This window comes from Manacus vitellinus, unplaced genomic scaffold (genome assembly GCF_001715985.3).
Source record: "Manacus vitellinus isolate BGI_N305 unplaced genomic scaffold, ASM171598v3 scaffold_5_pilon, whole genome shotgun sequence".
NCBI lineage: Eukaryota > Metazoa > Chordata > Aves > Passeriformes > Pipridae > Manacus > Manacus vitellinus.
In genome coordinates this window covers 41,854,462-41,876,694 of record NW_021940682.1, presented here as the reverse complement: position 1 = coordinate 41,876,694, position 22,233 = coordinate 41,854,462, and the positions used below count along the sequence as shown (strand labels likewise).

General features: G+C 37.3%; 1 protein-coding gene and 1 long non-coding RNA gene across 4 annotated transcripts in view; one reads left to right on the top strand and one right to left on the bottom strand.

The window, feature by feature from the left end:
* Positions 1 to 11,311, bottom strand: part of MDFIC (MyoD family inhibitor domain containing) — a 53,482-nt gene extending 42,171 nt beyond the window's left edge. Inside the window, exons 1-2 of one of the 3 annotated variants that reach the window (XM_029963463.1) lie at positions 11,202 to 11,311; positions 9,044 to 9,199 (exon numbers count right to left, since the gene is read on the bottom strand). In XM_029963463.1, the coding sequence (XP_029819323.1) occupies positions 9,044 to 9,134 (91 nt within the window). In that variant the 5' untranslated portion in view covers positions 9,135 to 9,199; positions 11,202 to 11,311. Of the gene's footprint in view, positions 1 to 9,043; positions 9,200 to 9,466; positions 9,482 to 9,654; positions 9,740 to 11,201 lie in introns of those variants that run through there. The other 2 variants (XM_029963462.1, XM_029963464.1) reach the window with 2 other exon arrangements.
* Positions 11,312 to 11,517: 206 nt separating this feature from the next.
* LOC108641054 lies at positions 11,518 to 21,819 on the top strand. The gene is made up of 3 exons (XR_001921716.2): positions 11,518 to 11,611; positions 14,673 to 14,713; positions 21,741 to 21,819. It is a non-coding gene; the product is annotated as an uncharacterized LOC108641054 (long non-coding RNA).
* Positions 21,820 to 22,233: the final 414 nt, after the last annotated feature.

Below are 22,233 nucleotides of genomic sequence, written 5' to 3'. Positions count from 1 at the left end.
GCACCAAAAAAATTTTATAGAAAATTTACAACAATTAGCATTGAGTATCTCTTTTTTGATCTATTGAATTCACATGAAAACTTCCCCATGAATGCGCATAACAGAAACCTACACCACTAAACAAGTATTTGGTATCTTATTTTGCACTCCAGAATTGCCCACTGGAGCACCTCATCCTTACAGATCCTGCTCTATAGGGTGGTGGGCTCATCTTGGGCAACAGCTAAGGACCACACAGCCAATCCTTCCTTCTCCAGCCCCCAGCAGGACTAGAGGAGAGAACAGAAAGAGCCCAAGGGAAGAAACTTGTGGGTCAAGATACAGTTTAATAAGTGAAGAAAAGAGGAAGGAAAAATGAAACAGGCGATGCATCACCATCTCCCACAAACAGACAAAAGGTAGTCTCCAAGCAATGGCTACCTCCCCTAAAACCTCCTCCCCTCAGTTTTTATTCTGAGCATGGCGTTATATGGCATGCAATAGCCCTCTCATCAACCTGAGTCAGCTGCCTGGGTTGTGTACCCTCCCAGCCCCATGCCCACTCCCAGTACAGAGGAAAAGTGGAAAAGAGAAAACCTTGATGCTGTGCAAGTACTACTCAGCGATAGCCAAATCATTGGTGTCCTATCAACCTTGTTGGAGTTACTGATCTCAAACACAGCCCCACATGGGTTGCTATGAAGAAAATTAACTCCATCTCAGCCAAATTTAGTTCAATGGGGTTTTAGAAATAGAAAGAGACCTTAAGCTCTCTTTATCTGAGCTTTTTTCATACATCACTTCTGATGCATCAGAATACTGAAAACAGACACATTCTGTTATCTTGATTCTGCTGCTTTTCCTTAAATGCGTACCATGTCTCAGTTTTAGTACCAAGGAATTTATTAATTATTCCCTTATAATAAACAGCTGAAGAAGGGATAAGAATTTTTTTTTATACTAGAGGTGGAACTACAACATACCCACTATAACCAATCACACCTGAAGACAGCCTCAAAAACATTCCTGAGTCTGTCTTTTGTTGATGCCATTCCTTTTATGTTAGGTGCATAAGAATAATGACAACAGTAGTTTATGAAGAATCAACACAAAGATCTTACTCTTCTTTGATGTGTCATGCTTGTGGAAGCCTATAGCTGACAAAACTATTAATGACTGGATCTGGCCATAGACAAGTATGATGTTTTTCTACTGCATCTTCAAGTAAATTTATAACACTTTTCTGTTTCAATCAAGCTTACCCTTAAAGATTTTTTGTGTAAGACTTCTTAGTACTTTAGCTTCTTCTTCCTTTAGTACACCCTTCCACTCTCATGTAACTACCCTCCAAAACTGACAGCCGAGAAGAAAAAGAGATGTTCTTCTTAGCAGTTCAAAAAATGGAAGGAAAAGACTCATTATGTTCTGAGTCTGGCAGTGCTGAAGTATAAATCCAATCTCTCTTTAAAACTACAGTAAGTTACTCTAGGCCATGTCACAAAAGCAACACAGACTTCTTACCTACCACAGTTCAGTCCCAAACCAGCTACCTGTGTGGCTATGTACTTCCCCTAAAGTAACAGCAGTGCTGGGGCTGAAGAGCTTCTAGTCAAAAGCCCCAGGGAGTGACATCCACATAGAACACGCTGCGATTTATCCTGAAGGTAAGCATAGGCAAAAACTCTACTTGTGCAAAGAGATTAATGCAAGTTTAAGGTTTAAATAAACAAGAGATATGACATGTTGGCAAAGTATAGAATTGAGATGATTAACAGCCAAATCATATCTATGACACAGACTATCGATAAGCCACTTAGTGAAAAAAAATTAAAATTTTAACACATCTCAAAATTAGTGCTTCATTAAGCAAGTGAATAAAAGGAATTACTGGATTTTTTTTTTTAATTTGGAATTACTGAAGTATATATAAATCACTTTTATAGTACATGCATACTTTTTACCATAATCTTATTATATTTATTTTTAAATTACACAGCAATACATGTATTTCATAGAATCAAAACTTGTTTTCACCTTTGAGACACCTTTGAGTACTGCCACATTGATTTTTAATTTCTGTTTTAGTTTGGAGACTATGCCTCTGGTTACACAGAGTTCTTTGCAACATGACAAATACATTCTACAAGACTCCACCAACAAAACAGTGTCAGCAGTCTGGGTCAACAATAAGACTATTATTACAAAAGCCCTGTCAAAAAGGAAATTTAACAAATAGTCAGAACTGTCAAGAAAGACCTATGTATAGTTAAATAAAAAGGATATACAAGGAAATCTCCCCTGATTCATTCCAATTTTGCCTTCTATGCCTTTGGAAAGTTGCTCAGAAGTATCTCTCTTTTCAGAGCTACATTTATTCTATCTTTTGCTATAATAAAGAGCATATTGAGAGGAAGTCAAATTAATACACAAAACTGACAGAAAATACAGAAAAGATAGGTAATGAATGTACATTCGCAAGATGCCTCAAAGAGCTCAAGTCTTTGACAAATAACCAACTTTTCTACTCTCTGTGCTTGTCCATTTCTATGTTCCCACCCCAGCTGCCCCCACGTGCCCCACGACACCTCTTTAGTCAGAAATGGGTCTGTGTTCAAACATGGTATCATATCTTAATGCATCAGTAACTATGTAACATATACATGGAAACAAGTGCCCACATTAAGTGGATTGTATGTCCTCAGTGTGATTGACAGATGATTTCTGTTCACTAGATGACACACAAACCTATATACTGATTCAGCCATCTCTTAGAGGCATGTGAACCATAAGAGTGCATGACTAGTAAAATGACAAATTGGACTTGAGAAACAGGTTTAGAGTTTGCCTATAAAATTTAGGAGTTTGTATATAAAACGAATTTAAAATGCTGTTGCTGCAATGACAGAAGGCTTTGCTGCTATGACACATTACTTTTCTGTTCATCAGTGATGTGGTGGACTGCACCAAATAAGAAGTAAAGCAAAAGCAACTTGTGGGTGCATCATTCTCCTCAAGGAGAGAGGAATAAGCAAAACAGACTGGCACAGTGGAGTCACTGTGACCTTCAACAGTCCAGCAGTTTTATTGTTATGGGGCAGAGGAAAGATGGAAGCACGGGACAAAGCTTATTTAGGCACCTACATTTGACCCAGTTGTTGGGATGTAAACATGAATCCTCAGAAGCCCTGAGTTATCCTAGAACAAGCAGATGCAGATTTAAAACTACATGTGCAAAACTCAAATAATCCCAAATAAAATTTTGTCCTTCAAAGGAAAGCAAAATTACAGAAGGAAAAAAACCCAACAAACAAATAATAACCCCCCCCCCCCAAAACACAAACACAAAAGTAGATATAGGAGGAATAAAAAAGTCAAAGAATGTTTCCAAAAGGAAATATAACAATCAGTTCTCTGTCTCAAGTCTACAATTGCTGGGAGGGGCTGAAGAGCATGTGACGAGTTTCTAACACTTCCTTTGTTCATTAATATCTTTATTGGCAAGGAACCACTGAGATGCTATTTCCTACTGAAAATTCCACTGTTTGCAAAAATAACACAAAGGAACCATGATAATACCAGGTTTCACAGTGTAACCATTAACAGTTACACTTACCATCTACTTCAGGAAATGCCTAAAACTTTTAAGTTCAACAGTTCTTGTAACAGCATGCCTATTCCAGTTCATGATTTGCCTGAAACAATGTAATTTCATTAAGGGCTGGTTGTAACATCTAATTAATATTGATAAACCATAAATTATGGAGCTAGAAGCCTCCAATTAGATGTTTGATTGTTTTAAAACTCATAACCCACTTTATTTGGATTAATTTCATTTCAGTAGTTTTCACTTAAATGTCTCATTGCAATTTCAATGACCTCAAAAATGCCACTGAAAAAATTAGACTCTCAAAATTAGAGCAATTTAACTGAGCTTCTTGGAAAACTCTTACACAGAATTTTCCAGGTGCAAGCTATGGAGCAACTACATTCATTCATGGCCAGGCTTCACGAACGAAGATTTGGGAAAGGCTCTATACACATTTGTTACAAGCACACTGGTGGCTAATAAGGCCAATACGAGACAGACATGTCCGACTGCAAAAGGCACAGCAGAAAGACTCCTTAGGTGGTATATTCTGCAAGACACGGTTCTTTCTGCGTTGTCTTTTCTCCTCGAGAGTGATCCTGCGTGCGTTCTCAAAGGAAGCAGCAGCGTTATACAAACGTACTAGAGATTTGACAGCCTAGACCAAATTTGAGTCAGTCATGATAACTTAAAATTTAATAGCAATATGCAAATAGGTACTCTGCATTATTAGAAATATTAAATAAATACATAAGTGAAAACTTTTTTCCACAAATAAACACATTAATTATGCTGTCAGTTACAAATTTATGTCATTCATCCAACAAAGTTTCACATGCATACAAAACCAATCTCATGGAAGGGCTAAGCAATACTTGGTAGCTATGGTTGTATTAGCAACAGCATGGGCCAGTAAAACTGGACCTATACAGTGAAAGTTAATCTTAAGGACACATTCTATATTATACATGTTCCAGGGACTTTCTACTTTGGACTAGGTCTCAGAATTAATCTCAAAAACTCAAGGTTTATTAGTGGCCAGAGTGTATTAGGCACATTCCTACAGTGCATCTTTCAGACTATTTTATGCAAAAGGAATTCAATTCAGGTCACTCCCTAGGATCACTCTGCAACATAAACAAAAGCGGACGTGAACAGCAGATTTACTTCAAAACTGCATTGCTGATCCAAATAAAAACACTAGGATAACACGATCAGTGCTGGATGTTACGTATTAGAGGGGAAAAAAGTTTAAAGCAAAGAGAAATCTAACTTCTGAGGGCCTGGAGTTGAATTTAAGAAGAATTACTGTGATATAAAATTAGCCTATGAGATGGAAAAAAAGTATTTCAAATTTGATGCAAGACCTTTACAGTCAACTGTATGAAGTAAAAGTCTATCACACCCATGTGGGCATGAATCACTTTACTAGAACAGTATGCATGTGAAACTGAAAGCAGAAGTAGTATATATATCTACTATAACTAGAGTCAGACGCCTATTTACCAAAGTTTTAGATATTTTAGTCAGTAATATTCAATAAATGCCTCAGTACTGGCACACGGCAATGAAACAAATTAACACAGATTCTCTTGACTCTTGTCAGATTGCAAGTGGGAACACAAATACAGAGGAAGTATTTGCTACGTTTGAGCAATCTGAGTACATTGGTTAACGGTTAAAATAAAAATCTATTACTCATAACACTGAGACACTGCTGGTAAAGTGGAATAATTATGGTGATAGTAATCATTGTTGCCTCAAGAACATCCAAACTTTCCCTGCATTAAGTCTTTTGTCACCCAGTCTCAGCAGGTTCCTTTAGTGCTCCCCATCATGAAAATAGTTAAGTATAGAAAACACAAAGAGATCTGAATCACATTCTCGAAGAAGGGTACTTTTTACTTTTTCTCAGTGGAAGTATTGGTGAATATGGTTTCTTCAGACACCAACTTGGAGCTGCATTGGTATCCAGCAACCACAAGATGATTTGCACCAGAGAGAAAAGTCACTTAAAGAACTTGACCCTTAATATTTCTACTAGACATCTCCATCCTCCTCCCCATCCCCCATTAAAATAAAAAATTCTAGTGGATTTCCATCATCTAAAGAGTTGAAGTACAATTATCAGTCTCAATTTCATAAGTTGTTTATTATTACTATTATTATTGTTTTTACTTTCTTTCTGAATTTAGAAACCTAAATATTATTCATTTGTTATTCTAGGTTACAGTTAGTAAACAATAAGCAAAGGTAAAAGCATTCCAAATACTTTATAGTTTTTCTAAAATGTGGCCCGATTCTCTAAATGCAGTTCTATGTCCACTGAATTTCTCTCTTATATTCCATGGCTTATTCAAGTGCAGAGGATTTAATTAAAAAGTCTACCCACGGTCCAGGTAATAATCACACCACAACCTCTAACACACTGAACATTTTCCTTAGAACAGAGTGTGCAATGGTCACTAATTGTAACATTCCTTCCTTAGTACCATTATTTTGGTATGTACCAGTTGAGAAAATACCTGATCACAGCCAAACTGCAGCGGTTTGAGCATAGATACGACACTATTTGCTGACTATATCATACAGGTAGAAGCAGTCATTATTTGGTTCCAAGGACAATGAGCTACAGAAGAAGAGAGGGCATGACCAGGATCTTGAACAAGGGTGCATGAGTAGAGCTACACTTTTGGAGGCATGTAGCAACAACTAACATGTTTGCAGAAATTAGGTTAAACCTTTTATCCTGTAGTGTGTATCTTAGAGCAGCAGACTCCACTGACACAGATAATGGTTTAAAGACTGAAGTTGAGTTTTGACATCGCCACAAAAAAATACACTGATTCCATTTGCTCTCTCTCACAGCACACTAATTATGAAGGGGCAAAGTTCCATACTCTCACTAATATTTATGCATTCATTAAAAAATGAACTAACAAGGAAGAAGAGTGACGGGGGAGACATTGAGAGAGCATGTTGGTTAAAGTAACACACAAAAATTCTTTTAATTGTGAAAGCCAGAGCATGCCACACCTATGCAGTAGGCCAAACTATGTCTCAAACCCACAGTTTTCACCACGTCCACGACCTGATGAATATACTCGCAATCTGCCTAAGCTTGATTACTTTTGTCTGATTTTCAATTAGGCTGTGGGATAGCTATTTTTGAATATTCAAAATTCAATTGAAGTTTCATTTCCTTTCCTGGAAAAATACAATTAATCTTCAGCATCTGAATGCATATGATAGCAAGCAAAAGAAACACTGAATATCTGGATTTTTTGACTATACTTTACAGAACTACAGAAGAGAAGAAGTTTGTTCTCAGGATATGAGGTGTCTATACCAGTTAACAAATATAGAAAGCACATTAAAGTATGGTGTTACAAAACAAAAATTCCTTCCCACTAGAATGCCCTTAATACTTTAATATTCATACAACATAAGCCACCTTCTTCTGATAAAGGAATCTGTACTTCTAGGTGGACACAGATTTCAAGTATCTCACTGTGAATATATGGAATCATTTCCAGAAATAATATGAATTTCAACCACAGCTTTTAAAATTATCATCAAATTCTAGAGAAAGCACAATATCAGGTGTCCAGGGGGTAAAGTAAAAGGATAGGGGTTGTTGAAAGTCTTAGACTTAGTCTTAGATCTTCAGCCCTGGAATATCTGAACTACCTTACCCTGTAACCACACACTGCAAAGCTGACAACAGAAATGCTGGAATATAGACTGGAAATGTTATGAACTCACCTCTTCCTCTTTCCACCCCCATTTCCCCAACAGACTTAAGCTAGAAAAAAGCAACAAATATCCACAGTTATCCTTAAATCTAAGTTCATTAGAATAAAAATTATGTATTTGAATGCTGAATTTTGTTTAAAAAACAACCTTGTCTTTATGTGAATTGTACATATGCTTTAAAATTGAGCATGTGCCTTAAAAGGTGTGGCCAGTGAGCAAATCTGAATCATTATTTGTTTGTACCTTACCGATCCCTAAGAAAGCTGTCAGCTATAACTGTGTCATTCAGACTTTTTGCACATAACTTGTCAGTGAACAGATCAGTATTTGTTTACTTACTTTTCATTAAAAAAACAGAAGGGCATGTATTGAAAATCTTACATAAGATTTTAGTTCATAGCAAAAACTCAGTTTAAAGTGGCACTGTGAGAATGAGACCACTTTCCATGCTTGTTAGTACACTGACTTACAACTTGAGTAACTTTGATCTATGGCCTATATGCAGAATTTAACCAGTGTGGCCACTTGATCACGTTACAGATAAGAACAACACACTGAAAATAAACACATATCACAGGTACTGATGGTTCTGGTAAAAATATGATTCTAACAGTTCAGTTCTGCATGGTTGATCTTCTGTATCTAATCCTTTTTTATTATTATTTTTTACTGTTTAGAAGTTATGAGTCATTCTCTAGGACAAAAAAAAAACAACCAACAATAAGATAAGCATAAGCCAACTTGCTATGTCTCCCTGCCAAAACATTTTTTACTTAGCTATGGATACTTTCTGGTTTCTCAAATGAGTCTCCAGCTTTGATTTCACATAGCTATCGATTTTCCAAGTTACAAAAACACGACTACATCCTTAATCCACAGTTGCACAACTGTGTTACCAGGCTCTGCTCCAGTTAACTAGTTATGAAGAAAGTTACAGTTCTTCAACAAGCTTATTTGTCTGTTCTTTGGAGAGTTTTTAAACTCCTGTAGAATTATGGAAAACAAGGTTGTAGCTGTAAACAAATTAAAAAAAACAACTCCTCATCTTCACAGACCAGGACTTGAGAGGCAAATATACTTCCAGTTTTGAGGATAACCTGCAATACACTTTGTCAAACTTCCCTACATGAAGGTGATCAGAGTACCAATACATTTTCTGCAAATGCAAATAAGGCATAACTTAAAGAATTTCTCTTTAAGATGAATGTACTTTTAAACAATCTATTTAATAGCTGAAATGAAACAGGTTATATTCTCAGAAACTGACTTGAGCCGCAGCGTCACAGAGTAATCCAACAAAAAAACAGCAAAGTGACCTCCAACCTGAACAACACTCCTGCTGTTGGATCAACCTTCCTTAACTTACTTCAAGACCTGGAAGAAGAGCTCTACAGGAAAGAGCAAAGAGCTTCTAAACATAAACACAAAGCTGAGAAACAGGAAAGGGATTTTTAAGGAGCAGCATCTGCCTCTGAACAACTGCAGTTTTTCAAGTACTGAAAACTGGTGCTGAGATCACTGCACCTTCTTTTTTCTTTATATATGGGAATTTCTGGTTAAAACAATAAAGAGGTGAAGTGAAAGTGCTACAGAGACACACTAAAGAGCGGAGGGCAGGGGAAGGGGAAAGAAAAGAGGGGTTAAAATTCTCAAAACAAATCAGTAAATGTATCATTCAAATAAAAGGCGCAACAATTACAGAGAAACTTTAAAGCAACTTACCTCGAGGGAGAGAGATCAAAGAGCTGTTTTCAGTTGGAGCTTGCGTTGGCCCTCCAGGCCCCGGAGGAAGAGGTTCTCTCACTTGGGACATCTGCCAGCTCTCGCGTCGAATAACAGAGAGCCTGCACCCCTCTCCAACAAAACTAACACGCGACCCTGAAGGAACAAGCAAATGAAAAGGCTCGTTAACGTATTTTATGCAGAAAACTCACGGCTCGGGGCGAGGGACTGCGGAGGGGGAGCAAGGAAGCGGCGGCAACTTCGCGGCGCGGCTGCGGGCGCGCCCCCCGCCCCCTGCGGCGAGCGCCCGTGGCCAGGGGGCGGGGGGCGGAGCGGCCGCGGGCCCGGAGCCGGGCGGCCGCGGGGGGTGCCCGGGGGCCCGTCCTTCGCGGCGAGCGGGCCCGGCAGCGCGGCGCGCCCTACCTCCGCATTTCCTCCGCTCCGCCGCGCCGCCCGGCCCTCCCCCGCGCCCCGGCCGCGGGATCCTTCGCGTGGCTTCCCCGCTCTGCTGCCACCCGCCGCGCCGTCCGCCCCGGCTGCCGCCTCCTCTCCCGCCCCGCGCCCGCGGGCCTTCCCCCGAGCCAGTGGCGCGCACAGCCTGGCACTCGCACCCGCTGTCCCCTCGCCGCCACAGTCACTCCTCTCCATCATTTCCGGACAATGAAACACTCCACTCCGGCTGGCGGCGGCTCTGCAGTCCTGCCGCCCGCCAGCGACGGCCCGCGGCTGGGCTGGCTGCGGGCTGCGGGGCCGGTCTGGGGGCCGGCCGGCCGCGGGACGCCTCGCTGCCCCCAGCCGGCCTCCAGCCATGGAAATTCCCCAAGAGACCTAAACCCATCAGGCAGAAATAGGCATGAAGGGAAAAAACCAGGATACTGTGAAAGGGAGGCTTTCCCGCCCGGGCAGGGGTTGCAGTGCGGCACTGGTAGCGGTGCGGGGCACGGCGCACGGCGCAGCGCTGCTCCCGACTTGGCCGCGGCGCTGTGATCGCCCGCAACCAGTTGCGCCTCGGCGCGGGGAGCAGCACGTGGAGCGCTGCAGGCCCCCGCCTGCTCTTCCACCCCTCACCTTCCCCTGTCTGGTAACATGCACATATATACATAAAAAGGACTCCACAGCGGGCACACAGAAATACTTAAAGAACACGAAGAATACAACAAGCAGTTTTCAAAAGTAAAACCCTAGAGTGCAAACTACTTCCTGTGCTGTCATCTGCCAAGCAGTGTTACCTGGACTTTCTTCATATAGGAAATACATTTCTTTCCCATGGCACAGACTGATGTGATCATCAGCCTCATGCTCCGTTCTTGCCCACACCGTGGGGTACTGCAATTATCGCTCATGTGTGTGCTGGTGTCCCCAACCTACATGCTTTGCCTTGCTTGTCACAGTATGTCACCTTGAGCTATCAAACCTTGTCTATGTTTAAAATGTATTTTCCTTTAAATTTACAAGCAGGTTTTTTGTTATGGTTTAGTAAATACACTTTACTAATATATCTCATTACCGTGAGATACTTAGATAGATATGTTTTTTGGGAAACAAAAGTAGGAAGACAGCCAAGTTATAGACTATCTGCATCCTAACATATGAGATTAGAACTGGTGGATATTTATTCTGATATCACGTATGCTAAGGAATATGCTCAGGTATTAAAAGTTCACTTTTTAAAATTTAGCATTTCCCTGCCATGTTTGCAAAACAACCACGACAGCGTGTAAATACCTGACTAGAAGCCAGTGTTGCGTGTAACTCCACACTCTTCAGGGCCAACTCAGACTTCAGAAGTCATTGGTAATTTTGCACATTGTATAGCACTATTATTGACATTGTTGGTGCAAAAGAGAACAGTGTGACAAAAGGTGCATACACTTTCCTCTAAGAAATACTATAATTTTAAAGCATTTCAGTAACCTAAGTCATTCTTTAAATTTTTATATAACAAAATGGGGGGAAAAGGAATGTTTTTTGTAGGAAATAAGCTGTGTAAAAAAATCCATTTGGGGGCATATGAAGTTATTATTGCACTGTGGAATAATAATAATATTGGTTTCAATATCTACACTTCTCATCTGTGAAAACATTGCATAACTTTCCATAGTCCTCTCCTTGCTGTCCTGAGGGCAGAGCAATTGAGACACAAGGTAGAATGACTTACCTCAAACTCCCAAGTGAGTCAGTAGCAGAAGAGAGGTTATGACTCACTCTCGACATACAAGCTTGTGTTTTTCCCTCTGAAACTGGAAACATAGCAGAGAGCAGTGGGAGGAGCAGTAATTTAGCCAGCCACACCCTGCCTTCAAAATATTTCATTGGATAATAAATGCCTGTGAAAAGATGATACTGTGCAGGGTTGGCGATTTGGGTTTTTTTAACCTTATCTATGAAACCATATGGTAAACTCCATGACTTTCAGTTTATCATCTTTTAAAAGATCACTGGATGAGCTCATCCTCCCAAGGTTCAATTGTAGAATTTACAGCAACTAGATGAATTAACAGGATCTCCAGCAGACATTGCAGCTGATGTAGTGGGAGATAATCCTAAACAAAATCAGATTAAGAAAAGGTAAGAGAATTCAATACACAAAAAAGCTCAATTCACTGAAATAGCACAATAAAAATATTGCACAATACATGATATATTACATACTAGAGACTGTGATTATTCTAAAAAGATGGGTCCAGTGCGGTCACTGTTAATAAGATATCACAGATGGGCAAAGCTCATTGGCATAAGCACTTCCTGACAGTACAACATACTTCTAACAAATACTCAGCTAATCTAAAAAAATTGTTGTGTTACTTTCCTGTGTAATACGTATAATTCTAAAATGTTATTGAAAATTCTCAGAAAGTGGGCATTTCAGAAATTAACACCAGCAGTCTTTCAAGTCAGCTACAAATATGAGATATACTGTATCTTATTATAGCAACTGAATTATAGGCTGTTGCACATAAGTATTCCAATATAGTCTTCCATTGCTAGACCATAAAATTCAGGTCTTATAGGCAAGTAATGGCAGATTTTGGAGTGGATGTGAAGAGAAACTCAAAGGGTTTCTAGATGGAAAATAAGTACAGTTTGTAGGCAGGTAAAAATGTCCAAACCCCCCCCCCCAAAACCAAAAAACAAACACCTCACAATAAAACCATGCCACCACCAACAACAAAAAACCCTCCAATTTTTTTTTCTCTGTTAAAAATAAATGAAAACACATCTCTATTAGAAGCGCACAAAATGTAGAATATAGTCATATGTCTTCAGGACAAAATTGTTTATCACCATTTCCTAGCCTGAGTTCCTACGCAAACCGTGCAATAGATATTACCTCCAATCAAAATAGACTTGTCACTGAACAAAAAAAGTGTTTTAGAAAGACAAAAGTTGTTTGTTTAAAGTAACCCACAACATCACAAAATTAACTGATGCAAAGTTTACTTACATTATTAAAATCTGGAGCTATATTTCTAGCTTGAGTTTTCCAAGGCAGACTTCTAGTCTTTGTGCTTTTTTGGGTATCAGATAGTTTGTTTTGGAGGAAGTTGTGGATAGCAGAGATGCTCATCTCAACAATGCATAACTCTTCCAATAAAAAATATGATCAATAGCTATTAATTAGGGATCAATGCAGGTCTAGGTATCCAAATTTTCTCCCTATCTTGACATTACTCTTTTCTCCCTAAGGCTACTCTTTAACTGATGCTGATTTCCTTCTGTCAGCAGGAACAGAGGAAGCTGAAAACATTTTACATCCATCTTAACACTCTAGATCACTTAAATAGTTCTGAAAAATGGACAATAATGTTATTGAATTTAAATTAGCCTTCTGCTATGTCTGAGAATATGACTCAACTTTGCAATATGCATTTTTAACATATCTGTATTATTCTAAACTTCATTGCTCTTTTCAGTATTAGCATCATGGCAAGATCTCTGTCCTAAATATTTGATAGTGCAGAAATTCTGAAATGGGAGGACTGCTTTAGTTAAAAGGGCTAAATAAAAAACGTGGAGTTAAAACCAAATTATATTGTAAAATAACAAGTGAATAAAAAGATATACAAGTGAAGCTTACAAATTATTTTTTTCTTTTAATTTAGATCAAAAGCAGAAATATGTGCAGTATATGCATAAAAGCACAGTAAAAGAAAAAAAGTGCCTGCTTTGGAGTACCTTTGGTGCCTGGTGTTCATGGCCCAGCTTGTATACTACCCTTCTGTGAAACATCCTGTTTAAAGACATAAATTCTCGGGTGCCAGAGCAGAGTTGATTGCAGCTGTGTTCTAGATTAGGATTTGTACTTCATAAAGCATAAAGTGATGTGGGATTGACAGTGCCTTAGACACCAGCTGGTCCTAACAGGGCAATCAACCCCTTCTAGGCCAAGGAAAAATGCACCTCCAAAGTGCACAACCATAGAAGCAAATAAATAGTTGAATATCTAAAATGAAACTAGAGACATGCTGACTTAACTCCTTCCATAACCAGAAATGGAATAAAGAAATGCATTCTCTTTTGGAGAAGCAACTTGTTCCAGTAATGCTGTATACTGACCTGGGAGCAAGAGGGTTTTCTACCATAAATGATACTTTTTCAGGTTTGATGTTTTCCTGCCACAGGATGGACTCTATAGTGGGGAGAAAGGGAATATGAGGCTTAATGACTGCTTTGTGCTGGCTCAAGCTGTCAATTGTGAGTTAAACTCAGTGTAAACATGAATTTAAAATAGGAAAAGGGATTTTTCTCCATTTTATTTTTCTGTTTATAGTAAATATAATAGTGTAAGAAATATTTTGTTTCTGTAAAAAAAACAGGTGGCAAAGATTTCATTGAAATTGATAAATGATTAAGTAAAACAAATCTCTGAGGTTAATTATTTTTGATGTAACTCTAGTGAAGTCCTAGGAGTTGCATGAAGACCAATTCAGCTCGACAAGCTTTGTCCTGCTTAGGGTGAAACACATCACATGACATGGCTTATGGTAGTTTCAGCTATTACTTAGCAAGCTCAAACAAGTAGCTCACTCAAGCAGGTAATAGACCCCATGAAAAATAACAGATCATATATTCAGGCATGCACAATGACGTTTCATCATAACAAAATGTCAACTAGTAATTCATTACCTTCCTACAAATAAGTCAAGAAGAAGTATTCAGTATTCAATTACAACTAAGTGTACTGGATTGCAACAGTTAATTTATTTGCATATATTCCTTCAGTTATTCAGTGTTTCACTTTGCAGTCAATATTGTTCCTTCATTAATAAAAAGCTTTTTTAGGATTTCAGAAGAAACTTAACATTCAGCAAAAAATAATGTTCAAACTCAGTACTGATTTTTTAATGCACTCAAGATTATTTGGAACTTGTCTTCACGTTAAAGAACATCTCAGCAAAGGCAAGCAATGGACAACAGCATCTTTTGAGCTAACTGGGCAGGAATTTTAAGGGAATATTGATTAAAAAGCTAGCTGAACACAGAATATTGTAATGTGAGCTATGTAGAGACTTAGTAAATTTATAATCATGTAATGAATTTACCTGAAACATTAAGTCCTAATAATCCTAGAGGCTGTATTTATAGCATACAAAAAAAAATTAAGCCAAATATTTCTGATGTTTTTCAGGGTAACAAGGCTCCTTTTGCTTCTGCAAATTCCTTACAATTGTGAGTATTCATGAAATTTACATTACCTTTTCTCAGCAGTATCAAACTAATCACCAATATCAAATGATGTTTAGGAAAATACCATATCTAGAATTCTACAAAAAACCAAAAATATTTCCATGTGAAAAGAATACCTAGTGAATCCTTCCCAAAAATTTTAAAATTATAAATACTAAACCAAGCATGTTTTACAAATAGAATCAATAATGCAGTGGAACAGAAGACTGTGATATATTGCTTGTGAAATCATGATAACACATCCTGAGATCTATAAAAATTTAGTTAATTTTGTGCATCTTTAATATGAATTCATAATACAGAGTACGGTTGCTCCTTTTGAGCTGCCAGGGAGTACACTATGAATGAGTATTAAAAACATTGTGCATTCTATCTTATATTTTCATAATACTCTTACTTACATATTGTGTATTATTCCTAATACATATTCAGAGCACATATTGTAACAGCTCCTTTGGAATCACTAACATGTATTCTGTGAATGTGTATTAACAGCTGAATGCATTTGCATATTATGAGTCCATAATACTGAATGCACAACCTTTGACAAATCTTTGATAAAAAGTCATTGCTACACATAGAATCAGAATTTATTTTCTCGTGCTTCTCACTCACAACTGTGCCATCTTATACAGTTATTTCTCACTCATATCTTTACAACTGGAAAAAAAGTAACCAGTACCACAGTAATTCTGGGAATTATAGTTTTCTTGAAGTGAAGTATTTCATGAGGTTGTTTTTTTCCTCTCTTTGTTCTATCTCATAATCAATATTTTCTTTCATTGCCTGAATATATCCTCCTAGCTTTTCATTTTGGCATCCATATAAATGACTGGACTAAAGTCTTATCATCAAGTGCTCATTCGGATAGTTCATGTAAAATGTAAGTCATAGGAAAAACTAACATAAAAATAAACCTCAGTCATTTCTACTAGTATTTTTAGCTATCATGATTTTATTTTTTTGTATACTTGCCTAAAATAATGGGGCTTTTACCAGCCAGGAACATACAATTCTCAACATTGAACAGAACTAAAATTAAAAAATAATGTTACAAAATAACATGATTACAAAACTTCATTTGGATCAAAAAGTTACTGTTTGTCTACATTGACAGACAAGCTATCTTGCAACCCATGCAAGTAAAAATGGAAAGAGACACTTCATTTGTCTAAAACAAGGAATGAAGGAAAAATAGTCATCTGCCTCAGTTTCTTACTTTGCTAAATGAAATGAATACAAATCTTGGGTCTAGGTTTGATCTAATTCTGTGACTACACTGTTAGGATGGGAATTTTCCCTAGAAAGAGAAAGAAAAGCTAAGGAGCACTTGGCTTTTGCTCAGTTCCCTTCCTCGTCCTATAGAGTTGCTGAAATAGCTAGAAAGACACAAGAGGAAATTACCAATGCCATTTCAAGGATAGTCACCATACCAACTATTAGTTTTAAAATACTTTCAGTTGTATTATTACTTTTTAAAATAAAGCAGAAAGTATTTTATCTTGTTTTCTCAAATGAGTGAACTTGGGAACAATTGAACGACTTAGGCCTCACATTGATGCAAACAAAATTAAAATCTTGACCCATGGATACATCAATCTATAAACTATTACATTAATTTGCTCTACACTTTGCAGGGAAATATACAATTTGGGAATTTGGTAAAACAAAGTTAGTGTTTAAGAAATACACAACAGATTTCTATACATATCCATTAATGTCTGTCTAAGTATCTGTCTAGACATCCGTAGTTAACTACACTCACAGTGTGCATGCGTAAAGGATATGCTACACTAGACCATGAGATTATACATTTATCCTCATTTGTGAAGGTGGATGCCCAGAACTCATGAATGGAAAAAGATATGTTATAAAGTATTTAATCCTAATCAATATTTATTAACAGAGACAAAGTAACAGTAACACAAACCTAAAATATTTTAGTAAAAAAACCAGCAAGATGGACTTCTTATAATTAATGAAGTTTTATGATTTATTTTAACCCTAAAGTGCATTTCTAAAAACTCTAATTATACTAATGTAATAAAAGAAATACAATTGTCACTTAATTTCATTAAGCATAACAGATGACAGTTTCAAAGATTAATGCTGAAACTTGTGAAAATTGCAAGTTCAGGTTGAAGTGACAATAATATGGTAGCAATGGGATAGAATTGTGCTTCTCACTGCCTTAATCAATAGTAAAACTTATTTTTTCATGTATAAAGAATGTTTAATTTCATTAATTTATTACTAGGTTCTTTCTGCTTAAGTCTTTCTGTCTTTGGATTTTGGTTGCATTTTAAAATATTCTGCCTGCTTATAAATCCACAGCCAATCTCATAAAATATCACCATTGGGAAAGAATCAGTTTTCTGCGTGCCATGTGCAATTTGGGAGATTGATTGTATAACTAGATCAATTACAGGGGACGTGTCTCTATTAAAACTGGAAAAGTTGCACTCTTGTCACCTATGCTATACTCTGTGCAAAATCAGAAGATTTACACTTGTTCAGCTTATGATACCTCACTTATCTTTGCAAAACACAGGCTATACCTACAATCCCCTAGCAAAATCTAGATGTTTAATTTCCATTTGCAAGTACACACACTACCAAACCAAGTCAATGTTATATTTAGCTTAGCAGAGCCTATATCATAGGTCACGGATCTGAAGCTCTTGAACTGGGACTGAGAAGATCTTACCATAAAATATTTTCATTACAACTTTATGATTCAACACACAAACACACACTCCATGCTACTGTGCCCAGATGAGGTTTGCTTATGTCACACTTTGTGATAGACCATGTAGTTGAACCAGTTAAAAACTTTAATTTCTAATGCAGTTAATAAACAGTGGTAAGGTGTGTGTACAGTAGACTTTTATAGACAGTTATCAGTAAGAATGCTTACAGCACCTGAATAGAATAAAAAAAGCAATTATTTGGACTATTTGCTTTAAGTATGGATAAATAACATATAATAAAAATTGATACATAAATTTAAACTTCAGAAGTGACAATGATGGCAATTCCCTTTTAGGCAATCTCTTTCACAATTCTATAAAGTCAATACAAGAAGGGTTTCTGGAGCAAAGTTTTATCTCTGGGTTGGGACACAAAGACCTTTCCAAGTAAAAATATAGGCAGTACCGAGTATCAGACCGTACTGAAACCTACTCCTGTCAACAGGTCTAAGCTTGTCTTTGACACTGCTAAGGACTAGATGTAAACATTTTCATGTTGACTGTAAATGACCAGGAACGTGTTGTTTGCTTTCTCTGCTAATATCACATATTTCTGCCCTTCTCGGGTTGTATAAGCTCTAAGTGATGAACTTGCAACTTATATTGCTCTTTACATCTCCTGTACATCTGGCTCATTATTCTCATAACCTACCAAAATTCACATATAAGTGGATAATGTCTTTTAAACTTATTAGTCCAGTTTGATTAAGAGACAATGTTCATAGTAAAGGAGTATATGAGGCAATTTATGGCTTTTCAGGGTGATTAAATGATGAAATGGGTCCAAGGCATTCGATAATCACAAGAACTATTTATTGCTGGAATATTCCAGCCACATGACTGTTTTTCCCATCAGCCAGTAAGAGAAACACATTTAACAAACAACATTAAAAAGACAGTTTTTTCTGGATAAATGAAGGTTTGAAAGCAGTGGAGATCCCCTGCTCATGTCCCATGAAGGGCAGGCATAGGTAAAATTTTTATATAGAATTCAGAAGGAATGTGTTCCTCTCCCTAAGAGCAGGGCTAAGGACAAATAATTGTGTGAGGGAGTTACCTGTATAGAAACTGAGGGCTGAGACTGCAATATGAACATATGTCATTTGAGTTAGGATTTATGACTCATTTTCATATTGCTACTGTAAAAGGTTAACGATTATCATCTGTGAAACTGGCCTGTTAGCACATGTTGGAATCAAGTCCAGAGTGGTTACAATTCTCCAGTCTTTTGGGAACAAGCCTATTTAATTTTTACCTCCAAAGATATAGATGAAGTAAGGAGTGACATCTTAGAAAAATGCCACTGCAGAATTAGAAGGGAGATTCTGGTGGAAAACCCTCCTAAGAGCTTGGAGAGGAAGTTCAAGTTGAGAGTTTGGGGAACTCTTTTTTTTTTTAAACCCAAGAATATTAGTCTGTAATCTACTGACTTCCAGAACTGGGGAAACCAATCTGTACACACCTGGTGACATTTCTGATCATCATTCTCCTTTTTACCCTTCCTCTAAACTCATATGCATTGGTCTAAATCTGCATAAAATTCAACCTTCTTTTCATTTAATAGAAATGAGGAAGGAAATTTGAAGGAAGATGCTGAAGAGCTGGACAGGTTTGGAGGATCTGTCCGAGAAGACTACACAGGAAGCGGATAACTTAGCTTCCACTGGAAAGCTAGCACTTCCTTGACTGTTAGTCAGAAAAGAAATATAGCATGTTTGTCCTTTTCACTGACCATTACAGAGAAAAAGAATTGAAGGTCTCATTTACCCCAACAGTTTTCTGTCTTCAATTTTCTGACGTTCTCATTTCATATCCACTAGTAATGATTCACAGAGGTAACAGGAAGGAAATGTGAATTGGTGAATATATTTAATAGTGTTTTTTAGTAGCATTCTGGCAAAGGTAAGAGATGGACACTACTGAACAGCAAAAGAATACTTTTATTTACAGTTGCTATGTGTCTGATTTCAGTGCCTAGTTTCTTCTCCCTAGGTAATTTCAGAAGGGGGAGAAGGAGGTAGGAAGACCAAGAAACACATCATTGCAGAAGGGCACTGATTTTCACTTCTCTTTGCTCACAGATGCTCTACAATTCCCATTACACAGGCAGTCTCACATGGTGAGAGGGCAGACCTGAGGAACTGCCATGTTGAATCACTCCATAGATTTTCCTAGAGCAACCTCTCTCAGAGAGCAGGCAACACCAGATATTTCAGGGATAGGTGCAAGAATTCAGTAATAGAAGTGTGGAATAATTTCTTCACATCTACACACAAGAGATCTTATGCTAATTTGCAAAGAGCAAATCTGATTCTTTACCCTAGACATCAGACTTGGTCCATATAAGAGACTTTCCCTACACATAAATGGCTTATACAGTTCAATCATTACATTCTGTTCTTCACAAAGGAATGTATAAAATTTCACTCTAATATTATGAGGGATTTAATTTTTGTTCTCTAAAAAGCACTCAAACCTTAAACTGAACATAGTCTCAGTGCATATAAATTTTGAGTCCCAGATAAATTTCTTTTTTTTTTTTTTAACACAGGAAACCTCAACTCTCTTCTAAAATCTACCACAAACTTTCACTATATCTACAAACAAAGCACTTAATCTTTGCTTGCCTGCTTTTTATTATCTATTAAATAAGAATGGTAGAATTTGCTTTCCAGGAAGCTTATATTCACCTGAGATCCTGTGAAGGCAGGTACCAGTGAATTCCAAGCAGAAATTATTTGTTAAAACTCTCAAGACAAAAATTTGCAAAATCAGTAAACACACCTGTCAGTGATCTTCACCAGGACCTTGTCAGGACTCTCCATTAGAAGTCTCCATTACCAGATTTTTAATCTTACCAGACTGTCAGCATTCAAGTTTGGCCCATCTCATCTGTCATATTATTGACAGAGATGGCTTTACGCACTTTTGCTTTCCTTAGGTAGTCAGAAAGGATGTGATGACAAAATCAGAGCTACCACTGAGATACCAGGGTAGTTATCTGTGAAAGCATACTGGGCCACGGTTTGAGAACAATCCCACAACACTATTTAGAAGTTGACTGGTTCTTGTTAAGGACATAACAAATCAGCTTGTTCATTCTTGGGATGATAATGCCATTTCACTGAAGCACAACTGAGTTCCTTTTACATTTTCTATGTGTAGCAAAAAATTCAATAACAATACTTAAACCTTCTGAAATGAATAACCTCTTGAAGCAATAAATCTGTTAAAGAAAAAAATGGTTTCTGGTCACTTGGGCTATGTGTTTAAGGATTTGAACTTTCTTAATGCCTAAAACCTGGAAAAAAAGTCCAGAAAGGACACCCAATTAGAAGGATATTGACTCATCCTTACAAAGAGGTGGGGGGAGGTAGAAAGGGAGGAAGGAGGGAAGAGATCAAGGCTTATAACGAAAGTCCTATTCATTTATAACATCTTGGCTGTGGAACCATTCCAGCATGCTTAAAAATACTTTATCCATTAGTTGGGAACTCTTTTCTAAATGACAACTTGATGCCACATCTAACCACAACCAGCTCTGTTTTCCCATTGAACGTAGTAAGGTTCACATGATCAAAAGCAGCTTGCCATCTCTTCTGGACATTGTAGAGAGGTGAGGCAGAGTAAAGCAAAGGTGCCTTGTACAAAACAGAAATCCCTGACCTCCAGCATGCAGTGAGGGGAAGAACAATGCCATTCAGTTCCTCCCAGACTATTTTAAGAAAAGAGAATTAACAAATAGAACATTTAGCTAGAGTTCTCCTCACATGAAAAACAGGAATAGCATAGGTCGATCAAGTTATTAAAAATAAGATAAAATAATGACTCAGTATATGAGCTCAACATTAGTCCTTTGCAATTTTATATGACAGTCTTCATGCTAAGCTCTGACCATGCACCTGAATAAAATCATCAAACATATTTTACCAGTGTTCCTACATATTAGCTGATGGATATGCATTTTTAATTACAAATGCTAAATGCTTGTTGAAGAGTAGAATTTTTTAAATCAAATTATTTGCTCCTAGGAATGCTTCCTTCTCAGTTATAAAGTGCTATAGCTGGAACTATTTATATTTTATGCCAGGGACTGCGGATACAACTTCATATAAAAGCTTTTCTTTATCTGAAATGTGACTGTTGCTGTAAAGTTGGCATTTCTACCTTTTCCTAGCATTTTGTTGCATATGCTTTCAGAGTTTAGTTTGAGGAAAATAAATGTCTGGTTTAGTGTGTGTTTATTTCTCTTGACACAGACGTTGCATCCTTATGTTAGTTTGCATTGAGACTCTGGAGAAGATTCTGCGAGAATATTGTACAGTTGATCTTCTCATCAAAGTATCAGCTTTTCTAAACGTGTCAATCAGCTACAGCAAGAAGTACCCTATATTACAGTATATGCCATCTGATTCACCTTCTTACAAGGATCATCTTTGTAACCTTCTCTCATGTGGGTATTCTTAATAACACCAGCCCTATATAAATGCAAAAAGACTACATCTATATCTACAGCATCTGTTTAAAGTAAAAATACAGGGAAAAAATGCTTAAGTTCTTATAAAACAGTATTCAATAATTTATATTTTGGTGTTTAGATTTTAGATATAGAGCAGCAAGGTTTGTAAGAATTCCTTGCTGTCTTTGTTTAAGTGATTACTTTTAAGCTAGAATGTGGAAGCAGTGGTGAAAATTGACATTGTAAATAAATATTCATATATGTCCATTTGCTCTTGAACACAGTTCTATTGT